The sequence below is a fragment of the Mesoplodon mirus genome, assembly GCF_964341445.2.
Source record: "Mesoplodon mirus genome assembly, chromosome: X".
Taxonomy (NCBI): domain Eukaryota; kingdom Metazoa; phylum Chordata; class Mammalia; order Artiodactyla; family Ziphiidae; genus Mesoplodon; species Mesoplodon mirus.
In genome coordinates this window covers 138,898,807-138,915,640 of record NC_138981.1, presented here as the reverse complement: position 1 = coordinate 138,915,640, position 16,834 = coordinate 138,898,807, and the positions used below count along the sequence as shown (strand labels likewise).

At 53.4% G+C, this 16,834-nt stretch overlaps 1 protein-coding gene across 1 annotated transcript in view; it reads left to right on the top strand.

Moving 5' to 3' along the window:
- PDZD4 (PDZ domain containing 4) overlaps nt 1–16,834 on the top strand; it is a gene marked incomplete at its 5' end in the record, with an annotated part of 29,919 nt that overhangs the window by 10,902 nt on the left and 2,183 nt on the right. Inside the window, 8 exon segments of the mRNA XM_082609050.1 lie at nt 13,264–13,514; nt 13,516–13,517; nt 14,544–14,618; nt 14,621–14,733; nt 15,131–15,229; nt 15,845–15,907; nt 16,307–16,408; nt 16,644–16,754. Coding sequence (XP_082465176.1) covers nt 13,264–13,514; nt 13,516–13,517; nt 14,544–14,618; nt 14,621–14,733; nt 15,131–15,229; nt 15,845–15,907; nt 16,307–16,408; nt 16,644–16,754 — 816 coding nt within the window.

Here is a 16,834-nt window from a genome sequence, read left to right as displayed (position 1 = left end):
TAAATTTTTGTTGTGGGAAAAGATATATGGCATCAAGTTTGCCATTAGTGACATTGCGTACATCACAGGGTGGTGCAGTTGTCACCACCGGCTAGTTCCTGAGCATGTGCGTCGTCCCAGAAGGGAACTTCACACCATTAAGCCGGCAGTCCCCATTCTCCCTTTCCCCAGCCCCTGGCAACCACTCATCTACTTTCTGTCCCTATGGATTTGCCCGTTCTGGAATCATACAGTACATGGCCTTTTGTGCCTGCCTTCTCTCACTCAGCTGGTCTGTTTTCATCCACGTTGTAGCAGGTAGCAGGACTTCATTCCTTTATATGGTGGAATAATCCACTGGGTGGATGTTACCACATTATGTTTATCCATCTGTTGGTGGACAATGTAGGTTGCTGCTGGACTTCCCTGGTGGCGCAGTGGTTAAGAATCTGCCTGCCAATGCAGGGGACATGGGGTCGAGCCCTGGTCCGGGAAGATCCCACATGCCACGGAGCAACTAAGCCCGTGCGCCACAGCTACTGAGCCTGCGCTCTAGAGCCCACAAGCCACAACTACTGAAGCCCACACGCCTAGAGCCCGTGCTCCACGACAAAGAGAAGCCACCGCAATGAGAAACCCGCACACCGCAACAAAGAGTAGCCCCCCGCTCGCCGCAAGTAGAGAAAGCCCGTGCGCAGCAACGAAGACCCAACGCAGAGCCAAACAACAACAAAAAAGAATAGTGCTGCTGGGAATTCCCTGGCGGTCTAGGGGTTAAGACTCAGCACTTTCACTGCTGGGGCCCTGGTTCAATCCCTGGTCGGAGAAATAAGATCCTGCAAGCTGCACGGGGTGGCCAACAAAAAAAAAGAATAGTGCTGCTATGAACATTTGTGTACAAGTTTTTGTTTGGGTGCCTGTTTTCAATTCTCGTGGTACTGCTGGGTCATCTGGGAACTCTAGACAGTTTTCCACGTCCACTGCTGTTGACATTCCTACAAGCAGTGTGTGAGGGTTGAATTTCTCCACATCCTCATCAACTGTTATTTTCTGTGTTTGTATTTCAGCCATCCTAGTGGGTGCGAGGGGATATCTCACTGCGGTTCTGATTTGCATTTGCCTCGTGATGAAGGACGCTGAGCATCTTCTCCTGTGCTTGTTCGTTGTCCCTCTTCCCTCACGGTTCCTTGGTCATTTTCCGCAGCTCAGCAGCAGCTCATGGCAGCCCCGTCTCCACTACCACCCCCTGAGCTGAGCCATTGCAGTTGTCTGCCGGTCTGTCCCCTGCCTCCGCCCTGTCCCCTACGTGCCTTATTCTCCAGCAAGCGCTAAGTCATTCCATCGTAGGGCTTAGCACTGCCTGCAGTGTTCTTCGAAGTCCCTAGCGTGGCTGGCTCCTTGTCATCTTTCAGGTCTCAGTTCAAATGTCACCAGAGAGGCTGTCCCTGTGCGTTCTATCTAAAGCAGCCCCCGTCCGAACTCAAGGCTCTGTTCGCTCATTTCTGCCCTGGCACTGGTCTCCCCAAATAACGTGGGGATCACTTCTGTCTTGCCCAAGGTTGTTCGTCCTTTTCTGCCGGTGCCCGGTGAGCCTGGGCTCTGAGCCAGCAGTGGGCCTGTCCTCAAATGCCCTGTTCGGGGACACATGCCCTCTTCCCTCCAGTGGTTCCTGGCTGACCAGGGACTGGAAGGGTCACTGGTGCACCGACACCCCATGTACTGACCTCACCTCCTGCGCTCTGCCGTGGACCCTCTGAGCTGCAGCCTTGCCCCCCCCTTTCCCTCCTACCTTCCAACCAGGACCCTTGTGGGAGGGGCTGTGTGCTGGATCCCACCAGGCTCAAGCCTCTGCCCACAGCTTGAAGCAGGCTGCCTCTCAGCTTCCGAAAGGGCAACCCGGCATGGCGGGGTGGGGGTGAGGGGGCGAGGAAATCCCACTCCCCCTCCCTTCCTGGGCTCATTTTCCCATGTCTCTCTGATCCCTGGAGAAGCCCCGGGGAGACAGCACAGCATGGGCTTGTGCCAGGAATCCCTTGTCCTCGGCCCCCTGGGGATAAGGGACTGGGTGTCCCCCAGGGTCCCCCTCAGCGCCTGAGCAGTGGCAAGTGGCCCAGGCACCCAGACTCCCTGCCCGGGTTCAGCCTCTGACGCTGGGGGCCCTCTGTTCCTTGCTCACCCCCCAACACCCTGGATTGTTCGAAAGGCCTTCGCATACCCACTGCACTGCCTCACAGTCCTCCTTTGGAGCTTGGGTTGAGGCAGTCCCTGAGCCAGCTGTGTGTCAGCTGTGTGTCAGCTGTGAGCCAGCTGTATCTCAGCTCTTCTCCCACACCCCTCCCACCCTCACCTCACTCCCTGCCACCACAGGCACCTGCCCTCCGCTGGTGTGAGGGGCCTTGCCCCAGGGCCTGGCCTACCTTGAGGGGCTGGGGTGGGCACGGCCTCCCTCTGAAGGCAGACCTGGGGGCCTGCTGGCTGTGCTCCCCACCTCGTAGGCTGGCACCTCGTGGGTCAGTGCATCCACACCCAGGGGCCTCCTGCCGCCCTTTGCTCAGACACTGGGCTGGGGGAGCTCAGGGCCCACTCCTCGGCCACCCGCAGAACCCTCTCTGCGAAGGCAGTCCTAGAGCCAGTGGGGGGTGGTTGTGACGGGGAGGGGCATGGGGGAAATGGGGGGCGGGAGGGTGTCTGCTCTGTCCTGTCCCAGGCCTGAGACCAGCTGGCAGCCCCATGACAAGGCCCTTCTCCAGCCTTGCAGAACCAGCTTCCTGATGCTCTGTGGGGTGGGCATGGGACCCTCCTGGCCACCTCTCCTAGGGGTGGAGGCTGTGATTCATCTCCCCCACCTTCCAGGCCGGAGGTCCTGGGGTGAAGGCTCTGCCCCCATCTGGCCTCCTTCATTCCCTCCGGGTCTCCAGGCTCCTGGGAGCTGCCCCTTCCGTCTTGGGGACAGCTGGGCCAGAAAGCACGTCCCGAGCTTCCTCAGATCGGATCTGGATGTGAAGTCTGACGTGACTTCATCGCCACTGCTCCCGAGGGGCCTGAGCCCAGAGGCTGTACCGCCTGCAGGGGCTGCCCAGGAGCAGAAGCACAAAGCAGCCCACTGCCCCCGAGCCTGGGGCCTCAGGGAAACAGAGCGCAGGCTAGATTGTTGGTTTTTTTTTTTTTTTTTTTTTTTGCGGTACGCGGGCCTCTCACTGTTGTGGCCTCTCCCGTTGTGGAGCACAGGCTCAGGATGCGCAGGTTCAGCGGCCATGGCTCACGGGTCCAGCTGCTCCGTGGCATGTGGGATCCTCCCGGACCGGGGCACGAACCCGTGTCCCCTGCATCGGCAGGCGGACTCAACCACTGCGCCACCAGGGAAGCCCTGTTGTATTTTTTTAAAAATTTGCTTATTTATGGCTGCGTTGGGTCTTCGTTGTTGCGCGCGGCCTTTGTCTAGTTGTGGCGAGCGGGGGCTGCTCTTTGTGGTGGTGCACGGGCTTCTCACTGTGGTGGCTTCTCTTGTTGCTCTAGGCGCGCGGGCTTCAGTAGTTGTGGCGCACGGGCTTAGTTGCTCCGTGGCATGTGGGACCTTCCCGCACCAGGGCTCGAACCCATGTCCCCGCATTGGCAGGCGGATTCTTAACCACTGCCCCACCAGGGAAGTCCCTCCTTCCAGGCTTTAAAGAAGATATTGTGTGATAATTTATACTTACACACGTACCAATGAATATACATAAGGGGCACATCCATTACAAATAGTTTTCAAAGCCCTGTGAGCCCCCGTGCAACCTCTGAGCTGGCACATTTGTAGCATCATGAAGCCTCCGTGGGCTCACACCTTCCTCCCCGCCTTCACCTGTCAGCTGCCTCCCACGTGCTGAGATCCACGCTCTCAGAACTGGGGTCACCAATGCTATTTTTTTTGAAGTTTGTAAACATTTTTTCAAAAAACAATTTAGCCATGGTATATAAAGTTTGGAAAAAAGCAAATTCTCAGATTTCCATTTCCCTCGAACAATGTTTTATATATTCTTTCCCAGTCTTTTTCCATAAACATATACTTTACATGGCAATCGTCATAGTTCACATGCCATTTTATATCTTTTTTGAGAAACAGGCTTGTTATTGGAAAACTCTGGTAGGGCAGCTGTACACTTCGATGAGGCAGACACCTTTAAAACTTTTTAAAAATTTATTTATTTGGCTGCTCTGGGTCTCAGCTGCGGCGTGCGGGATCTTTAGTTGCAGCGTGCGGAATCTAGTTCCCTGACCAGGGATTGAACCCAGGCCCTTCACATTGGGAGCGCAAAGTCTTAACTGCTGGACCACCAGGGAAGTCTCGAGGCAGACACTTGTGCTTAAGACTGTTGTAAAGTTTTGGGCATTAAAAATAATGCTGGTATCTCAGTAAGTTAAATGTAGAATGACCATATGGCCCCAAAGATTTGAAAACAGGGACTCAAAAACTTGTACACAAATGTTCACCGCTGCCAAAGGGTAGAAGCAAACCAATGTCTGTTGAGGTATCAACGGTCTCTCCGCACAATGCAGTAGTTTGGAATATGATGGAATATTACTCAGCCATAAGAGGAATGAAGTGCTGATGCCGGCTGTAATATGGATGGACCTAGAAAACATGCTTGAGGAAAGATGCCAGACACATCGGACCACCTGTTGTAGAATTCCATTTATGAAATGTCTAGAGGCAAAGAAAGGAGATTGGTGAGTGCCAGGGCCTGGGGTGAATTTGGAGAGAATGGGCAGGGGGTCTCCTTTTGAGGGGATGAAAATATCCTGGAATTAAATAGATGTGATGGTTGCACAGCTATGTGAATGCACCAAATGCTACTGAATTGTACACTTGAAAATGGTTAAAATGGTCAATTTTACGTTTGGTGTATTTTACCGCCATAAAAAACATCATGAATGCCGCTCTGAACACCCTTGTGATTCATGTAATATCGATTCTGATTATTTTAGGATCTATTACTTAGAGTCAATTTACTGGATCAAAGGGTATGATGAACATTTTCAAGGTTCTTTATAGTTATTGACAGATTCCTCCAGCAAGTTTACCGTTTTATGCTCTGGGGTAACATTCAGACTGAGAGTGTGTGGTCTGTGATGGGGTCGCAGTGCGGGGGGGTCTGGAGGCGGCTGCTACTCCAGGGACCTGTCCAGCCCGCGCCCCAGCCCAGGCTCGCAGCTGCTTCCAGGGCAAGGATCTCCAGGTAAACGGGAATCAGGCCCTCAGCGAGGGGAGGGGGAGGGCCACCTGGGCCACATTTGGGCAAAGAGGCGCCTCTGAGGCGCAGGTCCCCGCCCCCCCGGCAAGGCAAGCGCACCTTTCTGCAGAGTCCTCAGTGGAAGCAAAGTGACTTCCAGCCCAGCTGGGTCTGGGTTGGAGCTGTGGTCCACAGGGCGGTCCCCTTGGGCAGCATGTTCGAATTGATTTTCCTGACAATGGGCTCAGCGAGCAAGTATTTGCTCTCCCTGAACCAGAAGGGTTCCTGGTGAAGCTGAGCCCAGGTCCATGCGAGGTGTGGTGTGAGTGTATCCGGCCAGGCCTTCGGGTGGCCTCCAGAGCCTGATGGAAGGCGAGTCACCCTCAGACCCCCTGCTCGGCATTCTCCCTGGGTGGTTGCTAGGCCTTGAGTGGCTCTTGGGCTCGGAATGGACACGCCTGGGCACCTGGCCTTAAGTGAGTGTGGGTGACAGGAGGGGGGCGGGAGGTGATGAGCAGGTGTCCAAGCGGCAAGAAGAAGGGTGTGTGAGCGGGCGAGAGTAGGGAGCCCAAGAAATGAATAAGCTTGGCTGGAGTGCTTAGGGGGAAGGTGGCGAGGGGAGGGCGCCAGAGAAGACCCTCTGCAAGGAGAAGAGGGTCCAATGCAGGATCCTAGACCTACCCCCACTGCCACCAAGCCATCCCACCACAGCCCACGCCCCTACCCAGACCAACAGCCCAGAGCCCCCCACCTCAGCCGAGGCCCTGTCTTCTCACCCCACTCCTCCGCACCCTTCCCCCCATGGGTACCCACCACCCACACGCCCCCGGCCCCTACTATATATACAGCAAGGAGGGGGCTTCTCGAAGCTGTCCCGGCTGAGCATGCTCCCTGCCCCTCACCAGCCTGAGATGCTGACCGTGGTGGGCCTGTCCGGTGAATCCCTTAACCTCCCCAGTTTCCTCACCTGTGAGGTGGACATACCCGTAGTGCGTGTTTCATAGTGTACTGGCTGTAAAGCACTCAGAGCAGAATGGGGCGCGGTCGCCCGTTAGTGAATGGTTTGTAGCTATTATTAGTAATAATAGTCCTGGCATCCAAGCCAGTATTATAGCCACCCGGGCCGGAAACCTTTGTGCTCCCACGTCCCCAAGTCTCACCCATTCCACATCCTAATGCGTGACAAGAGCTCCCCAGCTGGCCTCCCTCCCCCTGGCTTCTCCTCCACGTGGAGATGTTCTGGAATATTTCCTGAGCTGGGGAAAGTATAAGCATCCTGAACTTGGGAAAGTAGAAGCATCCAAAATGATGTCAGCACGCGCGTGTACTGCCCCCAGCCTCGATGTGGGCCTTGCTGGCCTCAGTGTTTTTCCCACCCCTGACCCCATTCCCCTCCTCCTCTGTCCGCGGGGATCCAGGTTTGTCATCTGAGGCACGTTTTCTACTATGTGTGCTATTCATAAGCAGGTGTGTTGTCACAAACCACATGTATGACTATACAACAATTTTTGGAGCCATTCTACCAACGCTGACCCTCAGCTCTTTCTAGTGCTCAGCTATTAAGATGACGCTGCTCACTTCTCAGCGTCCCGAAGGGGCATCAATTCAAGCTTATGGGTGGGTTCAGGCTTCCTTTTCCTGGAATGCCTGTTTTCCTACTGAGTTCTGTATTTTCCCAGTGTTTTGTAGGAGTTCTTTTTTCTGGATAATCCTGTATCAGTTCTGTGCATTTGTAAGGATCTTCTCTTAGCCTGTCCTATCTTTTCACTGTAGTTATGGCGTCTTTTGTTGTCCAGAAGTTTTACATTTTAACATAGTCAAATTTATCTTTTCCATTCTTGTTTGCCCATGTTTTGTCTTAAGGGAATTTCCTGGCCGTCCAGTGGTTAGGATTCGTCACTTTCACTGCTGCTTTCACTGCCAGGGCCCAGGTTTGATCCGTGGTCAGGGAACGAAGATCCTGCATGCCGTGAGGCATGGCCAAAAAAAAAAGAAAGAAAGAATTGCTTCTGTATCTCAGCATCATAAAGACACTGTTCTCTCGCCTCCAAGGTAGTTTTAAAGCTCAGTCCGTTTAGGACTTTGATCCATTTTGAATTGCTTGGTGTGGGTTTACAGCAGTGGCAGCTGGGTAGGTGGGGAGTGCCCCCCGGCATGTGTAGACGGTGGCCTTAGCTTGAGGGAGACTCTGAAGGAAAGCTGGCCTGGGTTCAGACATTTTGGGACTGGAGCAGGGCCATTTGAATGGTGGCTTTGCCGGTGCACGCGAGTCTTTCTCTTCTTCATGGCCGTAGGGTGAGTGAGGACAAGGGCCAGAATACTGGATCCTTACCGAGTGCCGGGGCCCGCACTGCCTTGCCCGTTGCCCCGCATTTCCCCATCTTGTTGGTAGCCTTCACCCTTTCTGGGAGGGCTCCTGTCTTACCTGTCCTGGTCCCACACACCTTCATTAGCTCTTGGGGCCCATCGTGACTGCTGCAGGAGTGGCCCAGGAGCTCCAAGCCTCCACACCCAGAGGTCTGCCTCTGCTCGGCGCCACGTGGGTCAAGGGGAAGGCTGCTGGGCTGTCAGGGGCATCACTCTGGTGGCCTCGATCTGCTCTGTGCCCATCCCCCTCTTGACATCCCAGACCACCCTGCACTCCCCTCCCACTGCCTGGGCCCAGTTTCCATAGCAACGCTGCTGCTGGGTAACGTTTCCAGGGAGAAATACATCCCTGTGTTTCCCAGTGTCACCTGAGTGTCCCACTGCACATGGTGAAAATGTGAAACGCCCCCCACTCCCTGCCAACCCCGGTCAAAGATCCTGAGCACAGCTCTTGGCCCTTGGCCCTTCTGCTTCTTACAGGGGCCCTTGACTTAAGGGCAGTGGGGAGCCGGTAAATGTTCTGAAACCCAAAGCCCTCATTTGGAGCCTTTGTCGATTTCTGTGGTGTAAATACTCCTACCATGGCCACCAGCCCGATGTCACTGAACGCGGGGATGGGAAGACATGCTCAGTCGCACACCGTCCTATGGTGTCTCCTTCCAGACACACTAGACCAGATAAAAGTGTAGTGAAATAATGAGAAAGCCATGAGCTTGGAGGACTCATTGCCTTTGTTTTTATTTTTATTTATTTATTTAAAGTTCACACAATGAGATTCTTTAATAAGTATTCCAAGGGACTGAAGAAACATGGTAGTTTAAGATACAAAAGATAGTCACTCTAGGATTAAAAACAAAAGAAAATATTTATAATGATGATCACCATCTATATTTGGCATTTTATTTCAAAAACTGACTTCTCTCTCTCTTTTTTAACATCTTTATTGGAGTATAATTGCTTTACAATGGTGTGTTAGTTTCTGCTTTATAACAGTGAATCAGCTATACATATACATATATCACCATATCTCCTCCCTCTTGCGTCTCCCTCCCACACTCCCTATCCCACCCCTCTAGGTGGACACAAAGCACAGAGCTGATCTCCCTGTGCTATGCGGCTGCTTCCCACTAGCTATCTATTTTACGTTTGGTGGTGTATATATGTCCATGCCACTCTCTCCCTTCGTCCCAGCTTACCCTTCCCCCTCCCCATGTCCTCAAGTCCATTCTCTACGTCTGCGTCTATATTCCTGTCCTGCCCCTAGGTTCTTCAAAACCATTTTTTTTTTAGATTCCATATATATGTGTTAGCATACGGTGTATGTTTTTCTCTTTCTGACTTACTTCACTCTGTATGACAGACTCTAGGTCCATCCACCTCACTACAAATAACTCAATTTCGTTTCTTTTTATGGCTGAGTAACATTCCCTTGTATATATGTGCCACATCTTCTTGATCCATTCATCTGTCGATAGACACTTAGGTTGCTTCCATGTCCTGGCTATTGTAAATAGAGCTGCAATGAACATTTTGGTACATGACTCTTTTTGAATTATGGTTTTCTCAGGGTATATGCCCAGTAGTGGGATTGCTGCTGGGTCGTATGGTAGTTCTATTTTTAGATTTTTAAGGAACCTCCAAAATGTTCTCCATAGTGGCTGTATCAACTCACATTCCCACCAACAGCGCAAGAGTGTTCCCTTTTCTCCACACCCTCTCCAGCACTTATTGTTTGTAGATTTTTTGATGATGGCCATTCTGACTGGTGTGAAGTGATACCTCATTGTAGTTTTGATTTGCATTTCTCTAATGATTAGTGATGTTGAGCATCCTTTCCTGTGTTTGTTGGCAATCTGTGTATCTTCTTTGGAGAAATGTCTGTTTAGGTCTTCTGCCCATTTTTGGATTGGGTTGTTTGTTTTTTTAATATGGAGCTGCATGAGCTGCTTGTAAATTTTGGAGATTAATCCTTTGTCAGTTGCTTCATTTGCAAATATTTTCTCCCATTCTGAGGGTTCTCTTTTCGTCTTGTTTATGGTTTCCTTTGCTGTGCAAAAGCTTTTGAGTTTCATTAGGTCCCATTTGTTTATTTTTGTTTTTATTTCCGTTTCTCTAGGAGGTGGGTCAAAAAGGATCTTGCGGTGATTTATGTCATAGAGTGTTCTGCCTATGTTTTCCTCTAAGAGTTTGATAGTGTCTGGCCTTACATTTAGGTCTTTAATCCATTTTGAGTTTATCTTTGTGTATGGTGTTAGGGAGTGTTCTAATTTCATTCTTTTACATGTAGCTGTCCAGCTTTCCCAGCACCACTTATTGAAGAGGCTGTCTTTTCTCCATTGTATATTCTTGCCTCCTTTATCAAAGATAAGGTGACCAGGGCTTCCCTGGTGGCGCAGTGGTTGAGAGTCCGCCTGCCGATGCAGAGGACGCGGGTTCGTGCCCCGGTCCGGGAAGATCCCACATGCCGCGGAGCGGCTGGGCCCGTGAGCCATGGCTGCTGAGCCTGCGCGTCCGGAGCCTGTGCTCCGCAATGGGAGAGGCCACAACAGTGAGAGGCCCGCATACCGCAAGAAAAAAAAAAAAAGATAAGGTGACCATATGTGCATGGGTTTATCTCTGGGCTTTCTATCCTGTTCCATTGATCTATATTTCTGTGTTTGTGCCAGTACCATACTGTCTTTTTTTTTTTTTTTTTTTTTTTTTTTTTTTTCTTTTTGCTGTATGCGGGCCTCTCACTGTTGTGGCCTCTCCCGTTGCGGAGCACAGGCTCCGGACGCGCAGGCCCAGCGGCCATGGCTCACGGGCCCAGCCGCTCCGCGGCATATGGGATCCTCCCAGACCGGGGCACGAACCCGTATCCCCTGCATCGGCAGGCGGACTCTCAACCACTGCGCCACCAGGGAGGCCCCATACTGTCTTTTTAAAATAAATTTATTTATTTGTTTTTATTTTTGGCTGTGTTGGGTCTTTGTTGCTGCGTGCAGGCTTTCTCTAGTTGCGGCGAGTGGGGGCTACTCTTCTTTGCAGTGTGTGGCCTCTCATTGTCGTGGCTTCTCTTGTTGCAGAGCACGGGCTCTAGGCACGCAGGCTTCAGTAGTTGTGGCATGTGGGCTCAATAGTTGTGGCTCATGGGTGCTAGAGCACAGGCTCAGTAGTTGTGGTGCATGGGCTTAGTAGTTCTGTGACATGTGGGATCTTCCCGGGCCAGGGATCGAACCCGTGTCCCTTGCATTGGCAGGTGGATTCTTAACCACTGCACCACCAGGGAAGCCCTACCATACTGTCTTGATGACTGTAGCTTTGTAGTATAGTCTGAAGTCCAGTAGCCTGATTCCTCCAGCTCCATTTTTCTTTCTCAAGATTGCTTTGGCTATTCAGGATCTTTTGTGTTTCCATACGAATGGTGAAATTTTTTGTTCTAGTTCTGTGATAAATGCCATTGGTAGTTTGATAGGGATTGCATTAAATCTTTAGATTGCTTTGGGTAGTAGAGTCATTTTCACAATGTTGATTCTTCCAATCCAAGAACACGGTATATCTCTCCATCTGTTTGTATCACCTTTAATTTCTTTCATCAGTGTCTTATAGTTTTCTGCACACAGGTCTTTTGTCTCCTTAGGTAGGTTTATTCCTAGGTATTTTATTCTTTTTGTTGCAATAGGAAATGGAAGTGTTTCCTTAATTTCTCTTTCAGATTTTTCATCATTAGTGTATAGGAATGCAAGAGATTTCTGTGCATTAATTTTGTATCCTGCTACTTTACCAAATTCATTGATTAGCTCTAGTAGTTTTCGGGTAGCATCTTTAGGATTCTTTATGTATAGTATCATGTCATCTGCAAACAGTGACAGCTTTACTTCTTCTTTTCTGACTTGGATTTCTTTTATTTCTTTTTCTTCTCTGATTGCTGTGGCTAAAACCTCCAAAACTATGTTGAATAGTAGTGGTGAGAGTGGAGAACTTTGTCTTGTTCTTGATCTTAGAGGAAATGGTTTCAGTAAAACTGACTTCTCTTTTATTCAAAGTTCTGAAAGCAGCCAGATTCATTGGAGGTAGTTTTTCCTGTAGTCACATCTGCCCGACATTATTGAATTTCCTTTTCTTAATGAATCGTGAGGGTTGAGTTAAATGTTAAATATTGGTGTTTATATAAGGAACATGCGTGTTTGCTTTTGCCTTTGTTTTTAATAAAATTCATTTAGTTGTAAGTTTGTTCCATTGAAAGGTCGATACTGGCTGTGTTTAATGCTGCCTCAAGCATTTCCTGACAGTTTTAGCTCTGCTAAGGGCTTCAAGGCCAGTCCTCACATTCCCTTGATGCCCAGCCTTTGCCAGTCCACCCTTCACATGCCTCCCCAAATACACATCAGCAGCCAGCCCTTTTCTCCCATGCACTAGGCCCCGCGGGCTCCGTTCCCTCTTCCGCTTTATAACTGCAGCCTCTCCGGCTGTCCTGATCCTCTTGGGCTGTGCTGACCACATTCTTCCAACTAATACCTTCTTGGTCGACAAGCTGTTTCCTTGATACCCTTTGATCCAATAATTCCACTTTTGGAAAATTTCTCTAACGTAACAACCATAGATTACACAAAGATATACATAGAAAATAGGTACAGAACATACAAAAATTGTGTCTCTGCAAACTTCTTTATAGTGAAATTGAAAACCACTAGTGATGGACAGTAGGGACCAAGCCAATACATAACGGATGGTCCACGCGCACCCTGGCGTGCTCCAGGCATCGGGGCGCCTGCAGTCACAAATTGAAAAAAGAGCAGGAATGAAATATGCCAACACATTCACAGCTTTTACATCCCTGAGATGGTGGGTGATTTTTGTTTTCTTCCTTACGGTTTTCTGTATTTTTCAAATGTTCTACAACGAAACTGTTTTTTTTTTATAATTAGACAAACCTGATTTAAAAAATCTTTTCTGACCATGTGAAGATTACAGAGAGGGGAACCTAAAAACTGAAACTACTATCTACAAGGACATAACCAAGTAGCAGCAAGGTGATTATTTGGGTTCCATGAAGCAGAGGAGCCACTGGCTGGCCAGGGGTCCCTAGGACTCCTTGTGCTTTCCTTTGACAGCCCGTCTTCCTGGAATGACATCCAGGGCTGGCCTGTTCCTTGCAGCCCGGAAGACATGATCTTGCAATTGCATTGGGCATCTCTGTGAAGAACCCCTTCTCCGGAGACTCCCGGGGAGGGGATGGCACTGTGAGAATTGAAGACTGGGACAACAGTGGTCTTGTAAGGGCCACTTCCTCAGCACCTCTCTTAGGCTTGGTGTGTGTTGGCCTTTTCTCTGTGGTGAGTCGTTGCTGCCTTGAGGACAGAGACCCTGTCCTCTGAGCCTTCTTGCTCTTCTGGACTCTTCCACCTGAACCCATTTTTTGACTGACTCCTGTCGGCAGAAGGGAGTCAAGGTCTCCCTCCCACCTTGATATGTTGGATGATCCCAGCAGATGCTCGGTCATTGCCAAGGGGGCTCCCCGTGATCTTCTCACACCAGCTCTGGCCTCAGTGCTGCTTGAAGGAGGAGGACGGCCGAAGGGTATCTAGGGCGAGGCTCCCCGGCCCTCGGGGCGTGGCGCCATGTGGGGGCAGGGCTGAGAAGTGGGGCTCACCTGGGAATGAGGGCGCCCAGGGGTAAGCAGGGCCTCAGCGGGTCCTCACGGGGACATGTCATGTCTCTGCTGCAGGTGAACGGGAAGGAGCTCTCCAAGCTGTCTCAGGAGCAGACCCTGGAGGCCCTGCGTGCCTCCAAGGAGCCCCTGGTGATCCAGGTGCTGAGACGCAGTCCCCGCCTACGGGGGGATGGCTCCTCCCACGACCTGCAGCTGGTGGACAGTGGCACTCAGACCGACATCACCTTCGAGCATATCATGGCGCTGGGCAAGCTGCGCCCACCCACCCCGCCCATGGTCATCCTGGAGCCGTACGTCCCGTCTGAGCTGTGAGTCGCCCTCAGGAGGGCCCCGGGCCCTGCCTCCAGAGAGGGCAAGCCACCTGGGGTGGCTGCCCCGTGCCACCCAGAGGCCACACTGTCGCAGCTCTGGGCGTGGCAGAGAGACCCCGACTGGCTGCCCCCGGGCAGGATGCAGGCTCCTTGGCCTCCAGAGCTGACCGTCTCACCCCTGGGCTCAGGAATCTCTGGGCCTCTAGCCTCTGGCTGGACAGCAGCTGGTGAATGGGCCTGGGGGTCCTGACATGCAGGCTCCCCACTGTATCTACCCCCAGGGCCAAGGGAGGACCGTCCCGGGACTTTGCTGCCGGAAGGTTGAGGTCCTCAGCTCCTCCTCTATCCTTTTTCCTCCTCTGCCGCCCCATCGTCTTCTGCCTCACAAGCATCACCCCTTGAATCTTCTTGCATCCTTGTCTGTCCCATTCCTCTCCCTGCTCTGAACTTCCTCCATCTCTTCGGCTTCTTTCTTTGGCCTGCTCGGAAGAAGGGCCTCTCATCCGGGCCTGGTGGCTCATGACTGTGTGAACGCTGACTCATTTCGCTAGACTCACCCCGGGCGGCAGGGAGGTCGTCCCGGGATCCCCTCCTCCACAGAGAGGTAGGCCTGGGGCTGGCAGTAGCCAAGCTTAGCCTCGGGGCAAGGAGGGCCGCCCCTGGAGAGAGACTGGGCCCTCTTCCACTCCCCAGCAATCCTCCAGGGCCTGGATAACTCCTGGGGGCACTGCATGAGTGGGGCCAGTGCCAGGTGGGAGGGGCATCCGCAGTTTGGAGAAGTCGGTCCCTGCTGGCTGGCATGGTTAGAGGAGTCTGAGCTAGCGGACAGGACAGGATGGGGTGGGATGGGATGGGACAGGGCGGGGCGGGGAGAGCTAGGCATACCTGGGTCCTCGCTGCAGATGCCCTCGCACTCCTGTTCAAGAAATATTCCTGGTCTTTGCATCGATGCATGTAGCTCAGAAGGAGGGGGTACAGAAGAGGTAGCTGGGCCGCCACCTCCCGAGGTTGCACCCCGAGCAGGGCTCCATGCCGAGTGCACTGGGACCCGCCAGCTGGGAGCCGGGGCTAGGGAGAGAGGGGAGCAGATGGCTGGCCTGACGCCCCGCTTCTCCTGGGCAGCCCCCCCATCAGCCATGAGTATTATGACCCGGCGGAGTTCATGGAGGGCGGCCCGCAAGAGGCAGACCATATGGAAGAGCTGGAGTATGAGGTGAGCTGGTGGCCAGCCTTGGGCGCCAGCCCGTAGCCCAGCTCAGGCCTGGCTCCCGAACCCCCAGGCGGCTGGGCCTCGCGGCCCTTTCCCACGCGTGGCTCAAGGGCTCAAGGGCCAAACTGGGCTGAGTTGGGGAGGGCACGGGTGATGTCCCTCTGTCAGTGTGTGCTGGTGAGTATGTCCCACGCATGTCTGTATGCTGTGCGTCGTGTGTGTCTTGTGTGTGTCTTGGGCATTTCCCGGTAGGGGACACCACAGGACACTCGTGCCATTTGGGATGGTAAGAGAGACCTTTGGAAACTCAGCTCAGGTGACACGGTCCCGGGGGTTAGGCTGGGCGGATGCTGCCGTCCCTGCAGCTTCTCCCTCTGCTTGTCCATCCCCCTTGTGGCAGGAGGTGGAGCTGTATAAAACCAGCCACCGGGACAAGCTGGGCCTGATGGTCTGTTACCGCACGGATGACGAGGAGGACCTGGGCATCTACGTTGGAGAGGTATGAAGGCGGGACGGGGGACTGGAACCTTCTAGAAGGCAGTGGCGCTCCATGCGCCTTCCTGTGTGCTGGGACATGACAGCTGGACTTGGATGCCCATCTGTACAGCGCCTATGAGGGGGCCGGGGCAGCACGGTGGCAGGTGCTGAGGCAGGGTGTGGCACATGAAGACTCCCATGCCATCCTATGCTCACAGCCTTGCCACGCTGCCCAGGGCTCTGAGGCTGCCCAAAAGGAGGCAGCTTAGCGTCACAGGGAGGCTGCCAGTCGGCGAGGCCAGGGCAGCCAGCGGCTTCGCCGTGTGTCCAGCCAGGCAGTCGTCCCCAGGAGACCCGTGCCCGTAGTGGAACAGTGGGGCCTTGCGGGGTAAGGCAGGATGTGGTCTGGCCAGGCTGTGTTCTCCCGCCACGTCCTTCAGGAGCCCTGCTGGTAATTAATCACAGGGGTTCTTCTCCGCCATCCGTCTGGCAGGTGCTGGGTACTTTCCCATACTTTGCCATGCTCAAAAAATCAGCCCTCCGTTCACACTGGGGCCTCTGAGGTGCGGCTGCCCCTTCCTACCAGACGGGCACCTTAGGGAGGGGGCCGAGTCCCCATGATGCGCGTGCCTTGCAGGTGAATCCCAACAGCATCGCAGCCAAAGACGGCCGCATCCGCGAGGGAGACCGCATCATCCAGGTGAGCAGGGCAGGCAGGCCCCGCCCCCAGCTCTCCTTAGCCAATTCTAGCTCTCTCCTGCTCAGAGCCCAGCCCGATGCCGGGCGTCCCGCCATGCCTGAAACCAGGGCTAGGACTCATCTCCCTCCTGCACAACCACGCAGGTGGCTCCCGTGTGCCTGCGGGCTCTGCTGGCGTCTCTGCTTGGGCCCCTTACCAGCACATGTGCTCTTGTGTGGGTCAGGCTGTCTTCGCCCCCGGCACCTTCCACTTGTCTCCATCCTGCCAGAGCTCGAGAGCCTGTCCTGGCCCAGGGTGCTCGCTTCGGAGCTCCCTGCGAGGGGACCCCTGTAGCTCAACTGGAGCCTGCCCCAGAGCCAGCCCTGGTGTCCTCGTTGATTGTCCCTTGGCCTGCCACAGATAAATGGTGTGGACGTCCAGAACCGGGAAGAAGCAGTGGCCATCCTGAGCCAGGAGGAGAATACCAACATCTCCCTGCTGGTGGCCCGGCCTGAGAGCCAGGTGTGTGTGCCCAGTAGGGCGTCCTGGGTCCCCTGACGTGGGGCTTTCTGTCTTGAAAGCTGCCGACTAGGGCGCAAACATGCCAGCAACCTGGCACTGATGGAGGGTGGGTGTCCGGAGCCCATTTCCCTTTGTGGCCTCTGATGGCTGAGGGGGCTGGGACCTAGACGCAAGTGGGGTCATTGTCTGCGGAGGTCCTTAAGGCAGTGGGGACAGCACGGGCCTGTCTCTGCAGCTGGCGAAGCGGTGGAAGGACAGTGACCGGGATGACTTCCTGGATGATTTTGGCTCTGAGAATGAGAGGGACCTGCAGGCGCAGAAGCTGAAATCCCCCCCTGCCCAGCAGGTGAGGAAGGAAGAAGGGCGGGGAGGGCGGGCAGGAGGGCAAGACGGAGGAGAGGCTTGGGGGGCTGCGGGAGATGGACC